This window comes from Manis javanica, chromosome 1, assembly GCF_040802235.1.
Source record: "Manis javanica isolate MJ-LG chromosome 1, MJ_LKY, whole genome shotgun sequence".
NCBI classification, from domain to species: Eukaryota; Metazoa; Chordata; class Mammalia; order Pholidota; family Manidae; genus Manis; species Manis javanica.
The window spans coordinates 36,101,944-36,122,460 of record NC_133156.1 but is presented as its reverse complement, the minus strand read 5'-3'; the positions used below and the strand labels follow the sequence as shown (position 1 = coordinate 36,122,460).

At 46.1% G+C, this 20,517-nt stretch overlaps 1 protein-coding gene across 4 annotated transcripts in view; it reads right to left on the bottom strand.

The window, feature by feature from the left end:
• Positions 1–5,489: 5,489 nt before the first annotated feature.
• Positions 5,490–20,517, bottom strand: part of GALNT10 (polypeptide N-acetylgalactosaminyltransferase 10) — a 263,067-nt gene continuing 248,039 nt past the window's right edge. For 3 of the 4 annotated variants that reach the window (XM_037025112.2, XM_037025113.2, XM_017678701.3), the window contains 4 exons: positions 20,082–20,303; positions 17,202–17,318; positions 13,723–13,872; positions 5,490–13,225 (listed from right to left, as the gene is read on the bottom strand). In XM_037025112.2, the coding sequence (XP_036881007.2) occupies positions 13,067–13,225; positions 13,723–13,872; positions 17,202–17,318; positions 20,082–20,303 (648 nt within the window). In that variant the 3' untranslated portion in view covers positions 5,490–13,066. Of the gene's footprint in view, positions 13,226–13,722; positions 13,873–17,201; positions 17,319–20,081; positions 20,304–20,517 lie in introns of those variants that run through there. The other variant, XM_073231198.1, reaches the window with a different exon arrangement.

Below are 20,517 nucleotides of genomic sequence, written 5' to 3'. Positions count from 1 at the left end.
TTTAAACATCAATGTACACATTTTCTATATATAATAATTCCACACTGGCTCTTCAATAAAGAGTTAATGAGTTGGAGAAATGGTTTATTTATGGTACATTTAAAATGCAGGATATGAAATTGTATATAGGATATGATATGCATATACAGCTAAGTTTAGAGAGAAAAAAAGGAAAACTGTTTGTGCATAAGAAATACCCAAGGTACTAATAGTAATTATTTTGGGTAGTGGAAATGTGATTGATATTTGTCTCCTCTGTTCTATCTTCAACATTTTTCCAATAAACATTTATTGCTTTTACAATAGTAAATTTTTTTTCCTTTTTTGTGTAGGAAAGAAAAAAAAATGGAACAAAGGCACAGTTTAATAGGATTCTTCCCTCAGAGTTCCTATATTCAGAAGTACACTATTGAGTATATTGTGTATACTCATTTCAGGGTTGGTCACAGAAGGAGGATGGAACATAATCCTTGCCCTAAAAGAGAGTATCTTCTAGCAAGGGAGTTCAGACATATACACAGAACACAGTTGGTATCTGTGCAAGGCAGTGTGTGATACTATTTCCAAAGTTAACTGGTAAGAGCTCTACATTTCCCAAATGTATTTTGCACTTAAATATTTCACCAAAAGAGCATTCTTGCATCCAGCATCAGGCTGTTGCAGTACACACAGCTTCTTCAGCTCCAGCTCCCCTTGGCACTGCGCAGGGGAGAGGGCTGGGGACTTTTCCTTGGGTGCTCTTTCCAGCTGTAGAGGTACTGGCTGCTCCTTCTATCTGCTATTCCTGTACTCTGTAGAGTTCCCTGTACTACTTACTAGGCAATGCCTTGTTACTACAGCCCTCTGTTATGATTAATAAGTCTTTATATTAATCATACCCTGTTCAAACTGTTGGTTTCTCTCTCCTAGTTGGGCCCAGACTGATACATCTGGTTTCTATGTATTCTTGGGGGTGGGGTAGGGGAGGTGCGGGATTTTAACCATGCTTTGCATACAGTTTTGTACTCTTCAAGGAATGCTTTCTCATACATTTTCCCCATGTTATTATGTAGATAGTTTCCAAAGGGCAATATTGGAAAAAATTCTGATCCCTTTGCTGAGTAAGTAAATCTATAATTCCAGAAAGGAAATATAAATATTTGCATAATAAATAAGTGAAAACAGGAGAGAAGCTTCTGTGATTCTTGTTTTAATTTGTGTATGATTTAAGATTCTTGAAATGGCCAAGATAATCTAATTTATACATTTATAAGTGTAGGTAATTTATAACAGTAGCTTAAATGCTTAGAAAAATCTTGCTTTTTAGAGTTTAACTCTGCCCTGGGTTTTTTAAATGTTTGAGAAAATCAGACATTTAATTTATATTTATAATCTGAAATATCTAAGGAAAATTGATTATGGCTATAAGTCTGTTAAATATTTAAGAAGGACTGAATCTACTAAATTTAAGAATTCAACAGGTAATCAAAGTATAAGTAAAAGTGATTGTTCTTATCTTTATATGAAAAATTGTTAGATTTATAATGGAATAACAAGAGTTGTAAATTGAACTTAAAGCCTTTAAGAACAGCTAGTTTTTTTTTCTTTGATTTTTTTGAATTGAAGTATAGTTGATATACGAAATTATATTGGTTTCAAATATATACCATGGGGATTCACCAGTTGCATACATTATTAAATGATGACCCCAACTAGTGTATTTACTATCTGTCAACAAGAAAGGTGTTACAGAACTGTTGACTATATTCTCTATGCTGTACTTTTATCTCTGTGACAAATTTACATTATGACTGAGATTTTGTACATCTTTATCCCTTTTACCTATTTCATCCACCTACCTCAACCCCTCCCCCATGGAGACCACCAGTCACCTCTCAGTGTCTGTGAGTCTGTTACTGTTTTGTTCATTTTCTTTTTGGATTCCACATAAAAGTGAAATCATATGGTATTTGTCTTTTTTTCTGCCTGGCTTATATCACTTAGCATAATACCCCCTAAGTCTGTTGTTGTTGCAAATGTCAGGATTCCCTTTTTTTGGCTGAATAATGTCCCATTGTGTATATGTACCACATCTTCTTTATCCATTTATCTATTGATGGACACTTAGTTTGCTTCCATATCTTGGCTATTGTAAATTAATGTAGTAATAAATAAAGGGGTGCATATATCTTTTTGAGTCAGACATTTTGTTTTCTCTGGGTAAATTCTTAGAAGTGGAGTTCCTGGCTCATACAGTATTTCTATTTTTAGTTTTTTAAGGAAACTCCATACTGCTTTCCATAGTGCCTGCACCAATTTGCATTCCCTCCAGTGGTATAGGAGGGTTCCCTTTTCTCCACATCCTCATAGACACTTGTTATTTCTTGTTTTTTGGATAGTGGCCATTCTGACTGGTGTGAGGTGTAATCTCATTGTGGTTTTGATTTGCATTTCCCTGATAAGCAACGTGGAGCATCTTTTCATGTGCCTTTTGGCCATCTGTATTTCTTCTTTGGAAAAGTCTGCTCTGGTCCTCTGCCCATTTTTCAATCATGTTACTTGCTTATTTTGGTGTTGAGGCATACAAGTTCTTTCTTTGTTTTGGATGTTAACCCCTTATCGGATAAATCATTTACAAACATATTCTCCTATACTTCAGGTTGCCTTTTTGTTTTGTTGATGGTGTCCTTTGTTGTACAGAAGCTTTTTAGTTTGATGTAGTCCCCCTGGTTCATTTTTGATTTTGTTCCCTTTGCCTGGGGAGATGTGTCCAAAAAAAATTGCTCATGCTTACGTTCAAGAGATTTTTGCCTGTTTTCTTCTAAGAGTTTTATAGTTTTTAGGTCTTTAATCCATTTTGAGTTTACTTTTGTGTTTGGAGTTAGTGATCCAGTTTCATTCTCTTACATGTAGCTGTCCAGTTTAACCAACACCAGTTATTAAAGAAACTGTCTTTTCCCCATTGTATATTTATGGCTCCTTTATCATATATTAATTGACCACATATTTGTGGGTTTATTTCTGGGCTTGCTATTCTGTTCCATTGATCTGTGCTCCTGTTTTTGTGCCAGTACCATACTGTTTTGATCACTGCAGCTTTGTAGTATACCTTGAAGTCAGGGAGTGTAATAAACCCAGCTTAGTTCATATGATTGCTTTGGCTATTCAGGGTTTTCTGTCATTGTATATGAATTTTAGGATTATTTGCTCTAATTCATTGAAAAGTGCCATTGTTTTTTTTGATAGGGATTATATTGAATTTTTTTGATAGTATTAAGTCTTCCTATCCATGAGCATGGGATAGATTTCCATTTATTTGTGTCTTCTTCAATTTTTATCAGTATCTTCTAGTGTTCAAACTACAGGTCTTTCACCTCCTTGGTTAGATTTATTCCTAGGTATTTTATTCTTTTTGATGCAATTGTAAATGGAATTTCTGAATTCAGTTTACTAATATTTTAAGATTTTTGCATCTATGTTCATCAGGGATATTGGTCTATAATTTTCTTTTTTTGTAGTGTCTTTGTCTGATTTTGGTATTAGAGTGATGCTGGCCTCATAGAATTAGTTTGGAAGTATTCCCTCCTCTTCTATTTTTGGAATACTTTAAGAAGGATGGATATTAGGTCTTCTTTAAATGTTTGGTATAATTCACCTGTTAAGCCACCTGATACTGGACTTTTATTTTTTGGAAGATTTTGTTACTGGTAATCTGTTCATATTTTCTGCATTAGTCTTGGAAGATCGTATGTTTCTAAGAATTTATCCATTTTTTTCTAGGTTGCCTAATTTGTTGACATATACTTTTTCCTAGAATTCTCTATAATTCTTTGAATTTATGTGGTGTCAGTTGTAACTTCTTTTTTGTTTGTGATTTTGTTTATTTGGGTCCTTTCTTTTTTTCTTGATAAGTCTGGCTAGGGGTTTGTCTGGTTTGTTTATCATCTTGAATAACCAGCTCTTGGTTTCATTGATTTTTTAAAAATTGTCTTCTTATTCTTTATTTTATTTATTTCTGCTCTGACCTTTATTATATTCCTCCTTTTGCTAACTTTGGGGGCTGTGTATGTTCTTCTTTTTTTAGTTCCTTTAGTTGTGAGATTAGATTGTTTATTTGGGGTTCTTGTTTCTTGAGATAGGCCTCTATTGCTCTTTACTTCCCTCTTAGAACTGCTTTTGCTGCACCCAACATATTTTGAACTGTTGTGTTTCTGTTTTCATTTGTTTCCATGTATTGTTTGATTTTTTTCTTTGCTCATTGATCCATTGATTATTTAGAAGCATGTTGTTTAGCCTCCATGTATTTGGGGTTTTTTGGTTTTTTTCGTATAATTGATTTCTACTTTCATACCATCATCATGGTCTGAAAAGATGCTTGATACAATTTCAATCTTTTAAAATTTATCGAGGCTCTTTTGGTGTCCTAATATGTGATCTGTTCTGGAGAAAGTTCCATGTGTACTTGAGAAATATGTGTATCCTGCTGCTTTTGGGTGGAATGTCCTCTAAATATCTGTTAAGTCCATCTGGTCTAATGTGTCATTCAGTGCCTCTGTTTCAAGAAAAGCTAGGTTTTAAAATGGGCAACTTGCATCAGTAACTGAAATGAATGTTAATTCATTTCCTTACCCAAACCTACCCCCAGATATTTAAAATTACAGATCCATAACCCCCAACTTTATAGTTCTGGCTGAGACTTCTCTGAACTCCAGATAGTAATATTCAGCTCTTTGCTTAGAATGTTCCAGAATTACAATGTCCTAAGCATTTTGCTTAGTATGCATCATAGACCAAGGTATTCAAGTTAGAACCTTTCTTCTGACACCTGAATCCATAAACTGTGTAACCTGTACTACTACCCTTGATTCTTGCTTCCTCGCACTCCACTCCAAGCCAACCCATCATCAAGGCACTTTCTTCTACTTCCAAAAGATATTTAGGGTCTGTCCCCTTTGCCTCTTTTACTATGGCCAGCAGCCCAGCCCACGTCCCCATCATATTCTGCCTGAGCGTCTACACAAATCAAACCATACCACACCCTCCTTAAAGCCCTTCCCCAGCTTCCCAGTGCCCCTTTCATCTCTTTGCCCTGTTCGCCTTGCCTCAGTCTGTTATTCTTCCTTAAATTCCTCAAATAAGCCAAGTTCCTTCCTACCCGCAGTTCTTCGCATTTATAGTTCCTTCCATTTGGAACGCTGTTCCACCTGCTTTTCTCATGGCTGACTCTATCCTTAAAGTCTTAATTTAAATGTCACCTCCCCAGATTAAAAGAACTTGTCCCCTACCCCTGCCCATCTCTGTTTCTCCATTCAGTGTCTTTTCTTATTAGCATTCATCACAATATGCAATCACTCCATTTTATTATTATTTTTTTCTCATGTGACTGTCTCACAATACTGATTATCGAGTTCTGGTGGCTGACAGAGTGGAGACCCAGCAAACAGTTTTTCAATAAATATACCCAACTACACCAAGATACTGAAAAAAATTAAAAGATACAAAGCTGTATATAGAGTGTAAATTCCATTTGTGTTTATTAAAATTTTTATACACACTTATACACCCACACATATTAAGGACAAACAAGAAAGTAGTCATTGTGGTTGCCACTCTGGTCAGCACTGAGTCAGAGGAGGAAAGGCAGGATGATATCAATTTTATAATCCTTTTTCCTATTTGGATGTTTTACTATGTGCCTATATTTTATAATAATGATAAGAAAACTACCATGTTTTATGCTGTTATTAAGTAGGAAATTTGCAACATCAAAACAGTGGGAAGAATCTCAGAATAAAGGACAGTCATGGAATAAATGGAATAAATTTAGCTTTGTGAAAAACCTCCAACATTGTCCTTATTGCCCTCATTCCACTGAGGACCTGTGAAAGTGTCCTCTGGCTCTCTGGCCCTGGTCTGAGCCTGGCTCTTGACAGGCATTATATCTATTGCACCATGGACAAGAGCCAAGGAGCTGGACTCAGAAGCACAGCTCGGCCACTTTACTAGCTATAGTTACAATACTTAAACTATTTGAGCCTTGGTTTTTCACATTTTTTAAATGGGATGATAATCATATTTCTCATATAGGGCTATTGTGAAGATCAAATGTGATGTAAAGCACTTAGCACAGTGTCTTGCACATGGCAAATGCCAGATAAGTGGTGGTTATTTCATCCATTACATGCTGACACCCCAAGCTTCCCACTGCAAACGAGTTCAGGTTTCTGCATGTTAGGGCAGGAGACATCATATTGCAAGATGGCAGGGTGGTATTGCTTATCTGCCAATAGTTCAGATGCCACATAGGCAGTCTCCATATTCATCTGTACAGCAATGATTGGGAAAGTATTTGATTATTTTACTACATCTTAATTTTATCTTATAAAATGGTGTGAAAGGAAAAAATAAAAGTACCAATAACCATGATAAGTAGTATGTGTATATCAAGAAAGTGAGAAGACAACCTACAGAATGGGAGAAAATGTCTGCAAATCGTATCTGATAAGGGATTTGTATTCAGAATATATAATGAACTATTATAATCAAATAATAAAAAGATAAAGAAGCCAGTTAAAAAGTGGGACTCTGCAGCTGTAGGAATGAAAGAACTTTAGCAAGGTCTTCTCCCAGAACCTAGACAATCCCAGAATTCAGACCTCTGCTTCTCAGGCTGAGTGATAGGCCAATAGTTGGGGAGCTTAGCTCCCAGCTCCAGCAAAGGCAGACCGCCATCTCAGGCAGGAGCTGGCAGGAGCTCAGATTCTCCTTCAGTTCCAAGTAGCTCATGAACAAAGGCTGTAAAGTTGCTAAGAAACCTGCTTTCCTGAGGGTTCACCTCGTGTTCTTTCCTTTCTATGGCATTTGTGTGTGTGTGAGCACACTGAAGGCCACCACCTTACCAGCCCTGAAAAAAGCCAGACCTCAAAGGCGAGAACTGCAGGCTGCCTGGGGCACCATCTTGACCCCAAGTATTGCCAAGCCAGGCAGCTCACCCATTGCTGGGAACAAAAGAGGAGCCAGTTGCCTGGCGCCAGAAGTTGGCAGAGGTCTGCACAGCTGTGTGAAAGATGCACTGCCTCCCAGACCCAGTCAGGCAAAAGCCCTGAAACTTTTGGGAAAAACTATTTTTATGGTCATTCTCTTTTACTTGTAGGGGGGGAAACGCCAACAGCAGAACCAGGAGGGAATCCCCCTCCCATCCCCTGGCTGAGCTTGGAAAATAAATCCTCAACAGGATCAGGGCCATTGCAAAATACTAGATACAAAATTACAGAACTGTGAGTTCAGGCTGACCATGATCTAATTAGCTCCCCTCTAACCCATTGTCTTATAAAGAATATGAGGCCTGGGAGGGAAGGGACTTTCTGGGGGGGGGGGCACATACTATTTAACAAATGTAGTTGCACTGTCTTTCAAAAGGTCTACGGCTGTGAGTGGAGGGAAAAAAGGCTGAAAGTGTAATTAGAAACTCTATTATTCATCTGTTTGTCCATTCAGCAAATACTTATCAAGCCCTTACTAAGTGCCAGGAGCCAGAAAGCCCAGTCCAAACTAAAAGCAAAGAAAAAGTAAATTCAAAACTTTAAATCCAAGTTCTCTGACTCTGCTTCACAGTAAGTAAGCACCAGCTGTAGGGCTCCTGTCTGTCTAGCCAAGTGCTGTATCCCTGGGGCTCTCCTCTGACCTGCAGGCTTGGGAGGATGAAGAGCTAAACTGGATGAGAAATGTAATCCTCTCATCCTCCCACCTGCTCCAGGGAGGAAGGACCTTTCCTGCTAGCAGTCAGCTATCCTAGGCAGCATCTGAGGGCCAGCTGCCCTATATTTGTTTCTAACTCTGTAGGCCCTAGGTGCCGATGATCTGCCCAGATCCTTGAGCATGTCATTCCTGGCTCTAGATATTAGCCAAGGGCACATCAAATACCCTCACTCTGCCCAGTTAAAAAACATCATAATGGTACCTACTGCTTTTAAAGATCTATCAGAGAAACTCCTAGCCATGGCCCACAAAGCCCTACAGGTCTGGCTTCTGCCTATCCCCTCCTTTCCATTTCCACTTTCTCTCCCACTCTGCTCCAGCCTCGCTGACCTTCATTCATAACTGCTACGATCCCTCCACAGGGACTTTGCACATGCTGCCCCTACACATGGAATGTTCCTCCTTTTTTTTCCTTGTAAATGAGTTAAATCATTTTAAAGAAACCACTACTATTTTTAGAAGAAAATTATCTTATTCATGGGTGGTAATAGATTTTTAAAACAAAAGTAATGGAAGTTACAACAGAAAATATCCATCTTCTGGTTCCAGGGCCCAAACCTGCCCATGGCCAATGAGGATTCCCTTTCTGTTAATCAGCCCTCTCCAAGTCATGGTCCACAGCGCGCTCTGAGGGACAGCACCAGCAGGTGGCTTGTGCTCGTCGCCTGCAGCCCCAAACCAAGACTTAACCTGAGGATCATTGAGAGCCGGGAGCATCCTCCAAAAACTTCCCATTTTACTGCGGAAAACCGAGGCCTGGATGGGGGCAGGATCTGCACAAGACATCACAGTCTGTTGCAGAGCTGGGCAGTCAGTGCTCTACCAAATGGTATTCCACAAATCTAATATTCATAAACATCAAAATGTTTTGGTAACCAGGGACTTGTGACCGTGTTAGCATCAGATATAAGGTAATTGTAGCTCATACTGTCACTGCGCTCCTGGAATCCTCCACTCCTGGTGTCGTCTGCTTTGTGGGCTGCGCTGCTTAGAGCTCTGCATGCTCACCTCCCTCTGTGCTGCCAACAAAAGAACTCCTTCTGGCCTCAGGGCCTTTGCACTCACTCTTCCCTTGCCTGGAACATTTCACCCAAACTACCTCTTGGCTCACACTGCCTCATGTCTTTCAGCTTTCACACTGAGGCATTCCCTGACCACCCTACCTAATGTTGCTCTCTACCCCAGTCTCCCAAATAACCTGTTTTATGTCCTCACGGTCCTGTTCACACTGGACGTTGTTCATCCTGCTCAGTTGTTTTGGTCTGCCTTCCTCTCTAGAATGATGGCTATAGGCAATTTGTCCAATGCGCAGCACAGGCCCTTGGATCTAAGTAGGTGCTCAGTGAACATGCAGGTTACAATGGAGTGGGGCACGGCACATGACAAGGAACAAAGGGAAAACCACGTTTGAGAAAGTCTGCAGGTTTACTCCACAACAATCACAACTGTACATGGTCAGTCAGTTCTTCACACAGCTCACTTTCCCAGGTGGGAGGAGAGAGGTTGGCTGTCTTGAGCTTTTCCTATGGGATGCCAGTCTGCCTCCTCAAATATCCCTGCCTGTAATCCCTTTGGGATCCCAGTCTTCAAACCAGTAACAGAGCAGGAGCCCAACCCTGCTGTTTGGCATGACCAAATCAAAGCCCCTGGGCAGCAGATGTTAAGAGGACCTTGTCACTTGGAATGTAGGTCCAACTCCCGCGGAAGTGGGCCTTGGCTCAAGATCAAGCTTGAAATAAAATATCACTTGGATTTTCACAAAGAGCATCATTTAAAAGCAGAAAAGAATTCCAGAAGAGAACTGCATTCCTTGCCCACCTCCTGCACTTAGAAGTCTTCAGAAAACATTAAAAATGCATTGTCTCCTAGGAATTATAAAAGATCACCCCATCTGTACAAACCATGGATCACTGAATCCAGATCTCTCAGGTGCTACTGTAAAGTGCTTTGCTACTCACTTGAGACTCCAGAGACTACAAAAATGGAGATGCATGAAAAGAAATAGGGAGCCATTTTCAAGAACATCACCTGTTTCTTCAAGAGAAAAATAAATTCAACAAGTAGGAGGTCTGGAAAGTGGATAGAGTGTGGGCTTTGGGGAGCCAGCTGCTACCTCATCCACAAGAACTGCCCCCTCCCCGTACCTGACATCACCTTCGCCATCAGACCTCCCTGTGGCTCTACCCCCTTGGGCTTCTGAGCTGTTAAAGGGGAAAATCAACAGTTCCCGGACCATTTCCAAAGCTGAAAGCTCTGACTGAAGGCAAAAGGTGGAACAGCTTTTCACCCATGTGCCTGTGTGTTTATCCACAAAGGCCTTGTACTTAGAGCAAAGATGGTCTTTGCATTCCAAAATGTTCCAGAGCCTCCTTTTGGAAACGCTGCTTGTAGGCCACATGGTTCTAACTTTCTAGCCACATCCTGTGGTGTAGCCTCATGCTCAGAAATAAAGGCTTTAGAGGACAAGGGGCCCGCATCCTCAGCCATTACCCAGATGACAGCATCTCCACAGGCTCCTGGTTGTCTTATTAAGCTTCAGTTGGGGGTTTGAGCAGGAACCCAAATTCTTGAGACAGGTGGTTTTCAAAAGTGAGGCCACAATTATGAGTGGCCAGTATTTGCCGTCAGTTAGTCGGTCAGCTAAGTAATGAACTTTTTTCCTTCCATCCCCTCCCTCACACTTTGTAAAATCCCAGCACCTACAGATTCAGGCTTAGCAATTACAAAGGCCAGAGTGCTCGGAGAACCTGCCTGTCCCTTTTGAGGTTGGAAAACACAGTCAAAGGAGAACCAGAGCATGGGGAAGATGGGGGCTGAGGACTGCTTGTGGCTTGTTTTGTACGAGCCTGCTCTTGCTGAGAACACTGTCACTCTCTTGGAATGAGACCACTGGGAAATCTAGCTGGTGCTCTGTGCTCCATCTGGGGGCTCAGATGGGGGACTGCAGGCATGGCCTCCAAACAAGGCCATCTCCCGGGGACTGCTGAGGCCCCTGGGCCATGGACTAAATGGACTAAATGAGCTGTCCAGTTGCCCTTTGAGTCTGGAGGGCTACCTGCACTAGCTGGTACGACTTCTGGCCTCTGGCCCTTGAGGGGCCTCTGTCTCAGATCCTGTTGTAGGCCCAACGCCTCCTGCTTGAAATTAGACATTAAGAAATACACACTCACCCCATAGGAACTGCACACACCACCCAAACTGTTACCCCTCCCCCCAACCCTGTCCCTTTATGTTTGTCCAGCAAGGCACTAGAAAATTGTTCAAGTTTAGGAATTTGCTGTACATTTGCATTTTCTCTTTTTAAAGGCACAGTGTTTATTTTAATGCGGCTGCATTGCTCTCTGATGATGCATCCTACCTAACTCATTTCTTCCAACTGCAAAACTCTTGTTATCCCAGATTCTGGAAGAGGCCTCCTCAACTTTGGACTCCTCCCTATAGAGGGCCATTTCTCAAAGTAGAACACTTGTTTGGGAAAGACACTAGGGATCAACAAGCAAGCTTTTCAAGTGCAGGAACCACCTCTCCTATGGACAGGTGGCCAGAGCAAGGCTCACGCTGGGGCAGAAGTGGAGGTAATGCTTTGCCAGCTACACAATTGGGGGTGGTGGTCGGGAGTGTATACTGCCCTCGCAGATAACTGATGGCCTGGAGATCAGCCAGCTTCTCAAAGGCAGATTTGTGGCTCTGTTCCCAGATTTATGACTCGGTTATTTAACTGGTAAATGACAGAATCGAAAGACCCAACACTAATGGAAATACTCATAAGTATTTCCTGGGCTAGCTGGTGGAAGTCATAGGCGGTAGAATGCAATTTCCATTTCTGAATCAGTGGGTGGCAGGCTGGTTACAGAAATGCTTTCTATTAATCTGGGAGCCCTCTGGGACTTTCACACATAATTAACAGCAAAAGGTAAACAAGAAGGACTGGCATGGACCTGGGTGTCCATCTGTTCCTGGTATGCACGGTCCTTCCCTCCACTGTGGCTCTGATGATGGCAGGAGGTCGCGCTGCTGCGGGTCTGCACTGAGGACCGTGTCATACCAAGAACTCTGGTAGGACTGATGACACAGGTCCCCTGCCCCCTCCCCCAACGCCACCAACTTGGATTTCACAGGTTGTCTCTAGACTCGGGGCTGCCTTGACTGTATCACACAAGTCCGGCCCCTTGAATCACAGCATTCTAGAAATCCACATGGAATGCCAGAATAACAGAATCCTATGGAGCACTCTAGCTTGTGATCCAATGATGAAGTTCATTAAAAATTCTAGAGCTCTCTTTGAGAACTAGAACCACAATGAGGTCAGAAGCCAGGCATCTTCCCCATGGCCCACCCCAGGGCCTCCAGACTTTGGGAGGCGAGCATTTCACACCTCTGCTCCTCTCCTGAGGCAGGTAATTGCTAGAGAGAGAGAAATGGAGAGAGAAATGGAAGCACTGATCAGGGGAATTCAGCCAGATTTCTAGTCTGGAGGTCTTTTCTAGGCCTTTTCCACGGGCCTGAGGCCATCTGAAATACACCCTGAAAAGCTGGTGGCTGAACTGTCCTTGGGCAGAGGGCACTCACCTGGGCATCTAAGTGCTCAGAGAGCCCAGAGAGCAAGGGGGGGACATCCTGTATGTCCGCAGAGGCAAAGGCATGCCTGGGGGTCCCACGTCTGACCCCAGGCCTGGCAGCTGGCCTGTGTCCAGCAGTGAACGCTCCTTGAGGGTCCCAGGTGTGGCCTTTGACCACATCACCTGAGGCTGTGACAGAGAGCAGAAGCTGGGCAGGAACTGTGGTTACTCCAGGACGGGCAAAAATGAAAAGGCTGAACAGCGGCCCTGAGAAAGACCTCCTTCCCTGTGCTGCAGACAGGCGGTGCTGGTGCACACAGCTGCCCCCGCTGCCCCCCACAAACCGTGCCTCCCTTTCTAAGGGACCATCATGTATGAGCCACTTGAAGGCTAGGCAATCCTGCAGGATTCATTCCTGGATGGCCTAGGGCTGCCCTGGCATTCCTCGCACATCATGCTCAAGGGAACATGGTGACAAAGTTGCAAATGCCCTCCTCCTGGATTTCCAAGATGCCATCAGGGGCTGGAGCAGGCTCTGCTCTCCCGTGGAGCTCCTTGTGGGGTCTGCTCTCCCACCCCACCTGCGGAACTCAGGGCCTCAAGAACCAGGCAGACACTCTGCTTCAACTTCAAGAGCCTTCTTCACCCTGAACTAGTTGGCCAGCACCTTTCACACTGTGGGGCCCCGGGAGCCCTGCCCCCCTCGGGAGGGGAAGGCTCAGGGAGTGCCAGAGAAGACCCTGCCAGGCCTATCGGGGAGGCGTGAGGGCTCAGTTTCTATTGAATATTTCCAAGACTGTTGAGTTGGTGTGTTCGAACAGCCACTGCTGGGTGCGAGAGGAGGGGTTACAGGTGTTCATGAAGATCCTGTGGTCGCTCTCACTGCAATCCACGCAGCTGCCGCTGACGGGGTGGTACAGGGTCTTGTCCTACAAGACAGGGAGGTGATCAACCAGGCGGGACGGGGAGGCAGACAGAGAGCAGCAGCAGTAAGGGCGCTGAGGCAGTGAGGTGGTGGCGGGCCTGCCACTCACAGACCTGGCTGGCTCTCCTGCTGAGCACACAGTGAGACATGCCTGCCTCCCCTGCATCTGGCATGGCCGTGTGCCTGAGCTCTGTCCAACAGGACGCGGGCAGAAGCTAAGTTTGCCCCTTTCGGGCCTGGGACCTAATCACTCACTACCTGTCTCTGGTCAAATCTCTTTGGTTCTCATGGTAATTTTGTTGTTTTAAAAAATGAATTCAGTTGCTAACATTTAAGATTCTAGAAATTTTGCATAAAATTCTGGATGCCTGGCTTCTCCGGTGTGGCTGGGAAGTTGGGCATAGTCGATCTGTGGAACAAATGCACGAGTGAGGGGCTCCGCTGGGGGGAATGGGGCCCTACTCTGTTTGCCCCTGTTGTTTTAAGTCAAGCAGGTCTTACTTTGCGGTATTTCCACAGCTGGTTGCCCTTCATGCTGTGGCAGTCGTAGAGGGTGACCGGGCTGGTGCGGGAGACGGCGTCCAAGCAGAACTTCTTGGTGTGCTGGGGGTCTCCGGGCCGGATGTCCTCTCTCCAGGTGAAGGTGAACACCTGCACACACAGGGACATCACAATGCGGCTGGCAAAGCAAGGGGGCTTTAATTTTAAACACAGAGATCCAAAAAAATTATATGGGCCACACCTGTTCCAATCAGCTTCAGCAATTAGCAGCCACCATTGCCCCCATCCCCACCTTGTTTTGGAACAAATCCTAGACAGAGTATCTTATCAGATGTAAATACCTCAGTAAGCGCCATCCTAACAATGAAAAGGCACCACAAAGTCCCTGGTGTCACCTAACATCTAGAGTTCAAGTGTTCTTGGGCTGCTTTCTAAGTTTCTTTCACGGTTAGTCTGTTTCTGTCCAGATCCAATCAGGTTCGCATACTGCATTTGGTTAATAAGCTTTCTTTCCCCCCAGCAGCTTTACTGGAGAACGACTCACATGCGATAAACTGCACCCACCTAAAGTGCATGATTTGATGTATTCTGACAAATGTTTATGCCTGTAAAACCATCACTATCACCGTCGAGGTGATGAACACATCCTTCACCCCAAAAGTGCCCTCACGCCCTGTTGTAATCGCTTCCTCCCGGCCCTCCTCACACCCCAGTCGCAAAATAAGTTTGTGATTTTTAGAATTTTAGATGAAAGGAATCATAGAGCATATATTTTTCTTTTCACTCAACATGATTTGCCGAGAGGCCCGTGGTCTGGCAGCCGTCATCAGCAAGTCGCTCCTGTTACTGCCGAGGCGTCTGTCACCGTGGGGTCCTCCACGCGGCTGCTCTTGCATCTTCGGGTTGTTTCCAGTTTTTGCTTATCACAAATAAAGCTTTTAGCAACATTTGTGTACCAGTCACTGTGTGGATGTATACCTCCTTTTCTCTTGGATGAATACTTAGCAGTGGGCTGGCCAGATCAGTGTTTAACTTCGAGGAAACTGCCAAACTGTTCTCCAAGCAGTGTGTGCCGTTCACATTCCCCCCGGGGTGTACAGTTCCACTTCATCTACATCCTTGCTAACTCCTGTAGGGTCCGTCTTTTTAATAGGTCATAATTTTAATTTCCATTTCTCTAATAACTAATGAAATTAAGCATTTTTGATGTTGTGTTTGACTTTGATACTGAGTTTTGAGAGTTTTATGTTTTAGATACATGTCCTTTACCACATATATGCTTTGTAAACATTTCTTCCCAGTCTGTGGCTTTCTATTTTCTCAACAGTATCTTCTAAAGGAGAGAAGTTTTCATTTTGAAGAAATCCAATTTATCCATGTTTTCCTTTTATGAATTGTGTTTTTGGTATTTTATCTAAGAAATCATTGCTTAATCCAAGGTCACAAGTGCTTTTGCCTATGTTTTCTTCCAAAAGATTTTTAGGTTTTATATTTAGGTCAGTGCTCCATTTTGAGTTAATACATATGGCATGTATTGAAATATTGAAATCTTTTTTTTCTGTATATGGATATCCAAGTATTATACCATGTATTGAAAATTATGATCTTTTCTCCATTGAATTGCCTTTAAACCTCTGCAAAAAATTGGCTGCCCATATCTGTATGGGTCTAGTTCCGGATTCTGCATTCGCTTCCACTGGGCCTTATGCCAGTGCCCACTCCCTTGACGGCTCCCTCTCTCCTCGCAGGCGGTTCTTCCTCCAGCCCCCGGAAGTCTCCTCACATGTTCGCACTCATCAATACTCTGCCGAGAATCTGAGGGGCATCCCAGGAGTCTCAGAAGCCCTCTCTGTCTAGCTCTCTCCTCTCCCATATTCTGTTTTGTGAATTCTAGCCGCAGTCTCCTTGATTCACCGAGTCAGGCTGGCTACCCCGAGGCCCCCTACCCTGTGTGCTGGAAACTCTCTCCAGGAAGGAAGCTGGGACAGTGGCAGGGCCCTGCCTGTTTGCTCCCTAACGCTCAAGGGTCACCCTGCTGGCTGATGTCTGCTTTCTTGCAAGCAGTTGTTTCACATCTTGTCTATTTTTTGGTTGTTTCTGGCAGGAGAATAAACCCAGCCCCTGCCTCCTACTCGTTTATTTCCCAGGCCTCCTCCAGCTCAGGAGCTGTATTTCAGACTCATTTCTCCCTTCATGGGCCCACTAGAGCTCTCCATTCAGGGTGGTTCAGGTCCCCGGGCGTAGAGCCCACTGGGGCTTCCTATGGCACAGCCTCCAGGTGCCATCTTGCTGCTCCTCTGGATGAATCCTCAGGCCTACCTGTGGACCCTGCCCTACAGTGAGGCTCCTCTGAGGCCGAGCTCTCCAGACACATTCTCTCCAGGCTCCATGCTCTTCTGCTCTCCTTTGGGGTCCTAGGATGGGGAGCAGCACACAGTGCTTTGGAGAATGCAGAAGAATCAGTCAGCGAGAGCTTCCCTATCAACTCTGCTAAGAATCGTTACCATCTTAGCATCTGCCTACTCAGAACCGTCACCCCAAAAGGATGAGGGAGAGGGCGCAGCATTTCCGATGGGGGCAGGTGCCATCGGGCTGCACGCTGTGCCCGCAGGCAGTGGTGTCCATTCTCAGTGAGTGTGCCATGTGCCCCTTCTAACTTCTGTTTCTGCATAGGCTTATGTCAGCACACACTTCTAAAATGCCAGAAAACCCACAGTAAGGAGACTATAAAAATGTATCCTCGAGCCAAGAGTCAGTGGATGCTATGTGATGTAACCTTGGGGCTAAGGGCTTGGAGGAAGGGATCATGGAAAGCTAAATGCAGTTTCCTGAGAGGGGTGGCTTTCCCACATGCCTGGCTGGTACTCATTCTTCCAACAGCATCTCTTGGGGAACTAACCCTCTCTCACTCTTTTCCCCATCTTTCAGGAGAGGGTGACCATACCCCAGTCCCTCCGAGGGCTGAGTGACCCAGGCCTGCTCAACAACATGACTCTATCACATCCCCATCATAATTGGCTCAGGAAACCAACATTTGGGAGTGTCAGGGCTTTTCTGGAACCCCTGGAGGGGACATGGCTTCCCACTGGGTGGAGGGAAGCCTTGGCTGCTGGCAGTCACCTCTGACACACCTGGGGAGAGCCCCGCTAAGAAGGGAGCTGACAGAGAGGGAAGCAGAGTTGAAACCCTGGAGAAACCCCACATCACCTAGACTTTTCAGTGACGTGAGCCAGTTAACTCTCTTTTTGTTGAAGGCCATTTGTTTTGGGCTGGGTGCTTATTATTTGTAACCAAGAGTCCAGATTGACAAAATTATCACAATGTGAAGGATTCCCCTTTTGAAGGTGTTCAGGAAGCTCTTACAACTCATCCCCTGGGCTGACTTGTCACTCAGTGCTGACCTCTCTCCCTGACCGTGTGGGCATTTCGGGTCACCGGCGCAGTGAGCTTGGCAGCAGTCTCTGAGGGGTGGCCCTTACCTGCATGTTGTTCCAGGCAGCCTCCCCACGGCCCCGGACACAGCTCTCCAGCTTCAGAGGGGATCCCAGCACCCCGTGCTTTGTGTCTGCACACAGCCCTGTGCCCACATTGCGAACCTGGATGAGAAAGAAGGGAAGAATGGACTAGCGATACCTTGAGATGGCCACCTGGGCCCTGCTGGGGTTGGGGGAGAGAATCGAAGCCAAGGCGTGAGAGGGGCTGAGTCCCGGATCGTGTCCATAGAGCTTGTCCTGGGCCAGAGGGAGAGCCTTGGGTCTCCCAGTAAAGGCAGCCTCAGTCCATGGAGAGCAGCATCTCTCAACCCTGCTCTGTCTTAGAGTGTGCAAAGTCATGGGGGGTGGTGGGGGGCTAGTGTGAGGACTCCTGTTCCACTCCCAGAGAATCGGATCCAGTGGATCCAGGAACTGAACTGCCCCCACTCCAGGTGACCCAGGAAATTTCCACACCCCGGAAACCATCCTAGAAAAGGGCCTGACAGCTTTGCTGTAGGATCTTGGACTCTGCCTTTTAGGATGCCCGAATGGCAAGAGGTGGTGGAATGCAAAGAGCAACAGTGGTCTTGTTAAGATGGGTGTGGTGTTGGGGGAAGGACACTGAGGCAGGGGGAGGGCATCAAGGTCCAGGCTGCGCATGGCTAGCCTGCCCTTCCCCGGGCAGGCCCTGTGCTCAGGGCCACCTCAGCACTGACGGGCGGCTGTTTTGACTGAAGGGTGGGGGTCCATCTGCAGCAGGTCCGACTGCCTAGCTGCTCTGTCCTGAAGCCACTATTGTGACTGAGAGGAGGCCGTACTTCCCGTGGGTTGCTTCCAGCCAGGAGCTAGGGGACGCGGGGATACCAGCACAGGCCCATTCCTGGGGACGCCGCACTCCTCTGGCAGCAGACTTGGCTTGGAACTGGTTCTGGGGCCAGGCTTCCTGGGAGCCTCGCCCGGGAGCCTGGGGCCTTCTCCCTCCCCTCTCCTGTCCCAGGGGCTGACGCCCATGGTGTCCCCCTCCTTGCCCTGCTCCCTTCCCATTTCTTCTCTCAGGTGGTTCCCCAGGTCTCTTCTTGGTGTCTAAGCCCATCTTGGAGTCTGCTTCTTGACAGACTTGAACGAACACAGGGAAGAACGTCAGTAAACTGGCAAAGAGACAAGTGCTTCATGAGGGAAGTCAACGCGATACAGCGTCTGGAAGACCGAGCAGGTATGTGTGGGGCTAGCACACAGCCTAGTCAGGAAAAGGCCCTTTGGCTTGCAGTGTGAATTTGAAAAGGTGACATCTGGGGTTTCTGCCAGCCCAGCACGCTTCTCTCTCCTCCCTCTGGGGACACCACTAGGGCTTTCCATGGGGCTGTGGCTCTTTGCCCGCCCTGTGGCCTGCCGGGTATCCATCCTTCCCTTGTGTCCCCCTCCCTCCAATGTCACGGTGAGCGTGCAGATCCAAGAAGACTCGATCCTGGGACCTTGCTGGCTCTACTGGGGAAGAGGCATAGGCTTTTGCTGGGTTGGCCAAGCTGAGGGTTTGTCAGCCTGAAGTGTCTGGAAGCAGCCTGCTATCCTCAGCATGAGGTCAACACACAAGGAAGTAGAGTTTAGCAGGACAAAAAGAGGCTGAATCATTTGTGCCCTGCACCCTGCGTTAAGGTCCATCTGAAGCCACGGCCATCCAGGGCTCCCAGGAGAATCAACACAGTGCCCCCTTCTCACTCTCAGCTGGACTCTGCCACCTGCAGCTGCAGGAGACCCGACTCTTGCTGTGCTCCCTCTGCCCTTGCTGCAGTACGCCCGTCTGGACGTGAGTAGGTGCTCCCGGCTTTGAGGCCCAGGGCCAGGACCCAGTGAGGGAGGGCTTCTCCCAGCAAGACTGTCTGCCTCATCTGGCAGGACTCGCTTCACGGGTGTGCGACAGTGGCCCAGGGCCCCGAATACAAAGGGCCCGTGCTTGGGCCAGAGCAAAAGCTCTGCTATTACTGTCTTAGAATGTTGAGTGATTTTATCTTTGGCTTTGTAAGTGGAGTTTGATGGGCCAGTGAAGCATGCGTGTGAGTAGAGGGATACACGCTGTGGAGCACCTGCGGGTCCCTTCTACTGCCTTGCATGTGACATCTGTGATGCCCCCCAACATGCCCAGAGTTCCAGGGTCCCAGGTGCATGGGAGTGCAGTGCAGCATGTGTGCAGGCAGGTGTGTCCCATCTGTGACTAGGTGGGGTGCGGGCAGATCTGAAGGCCATGCTTTTCTTTCTAACCAGAACCTGCTTCGGCTGTGCATCGAAGGGTGATGGCATTCTAAGACACAGGAGGGACTGAGGAGCTGTCACATCCTTTTTCACCCATGTCACTTTCCTGGATTAGCCAAGCACTTAAAGCAGCAGATAACACAGAAGGGAAGGAAGGGCGGGGCAAGCCACAGTCCTTTCCTTCAGAGCTCCCTCACTGGTCACTAAGGGGAAGGCGGAGAGCACCGGTAGCAAGTGCAAGCGGTCGTGACATACACACAGCTGAGTGAGTTTGTGCAGTGTTTCTACTCTTCTGACGTAAGAAATACATGTTCACATACAAGGGTTGCAGTACAGGTCGTGGAATTTCCCCGATTCTGCATGAGTTAAATGCTCTTCTCTGTGCATTTAAAACCAGCACTGCATAATGTAAGGATGAATGGTCAAATTCATGCTAATAAAGTAATTTTTCTCTACTTAGAACATTAAATAGCAAATAACAAAACACCATGACAGGCTAGAGAGAGACCAGGAAAGAAGGGAAAACGGTTTATATTTTACACCTCAAACGGCGCTGTTCTTCTGGCTTGTGAACAGGGGTCCACATGTGCACTTGCTCTGGGCCCCAATTACCCAGACGGCCCTGCCTTCCGGACTCACCTCCCCCCAAGCTGCGGCCGGGGGCTCCACGGGTGGGTAGAATCTGGGCAGGTCCCAGGCGATCTTGGTCATAAACCACTTGAAACTCTTGCAGTTAAGGCTGCTGCGGAGCTGCTTCTGGGAGGCCACGTCCCCGGCGGACAGGTGGCGGTACTCCGGCCGGCGCTGGTAAATGTGCTCGGCATACTCATCCATCCACACCTCCGCCACTCGCTTCAGGTTCTGCAGGGCGACAGGCAGGGGAAAAGGTCAGGGTCCCCAAGGAGCCGAGGCCAGGGTATGGGGTGCAAAGGGTCCTGGAGGCTGAGGTAGATCTTTCTCATGTTGCATCAGAGACCCTGGCCCCACCGTGTTTTTAAGCCTTCTCTATGTCTATTTATTACTTACGTATGTTTTAAGGACTCTGCAACCTAAGGCTAATAGACTGCTATAGTTT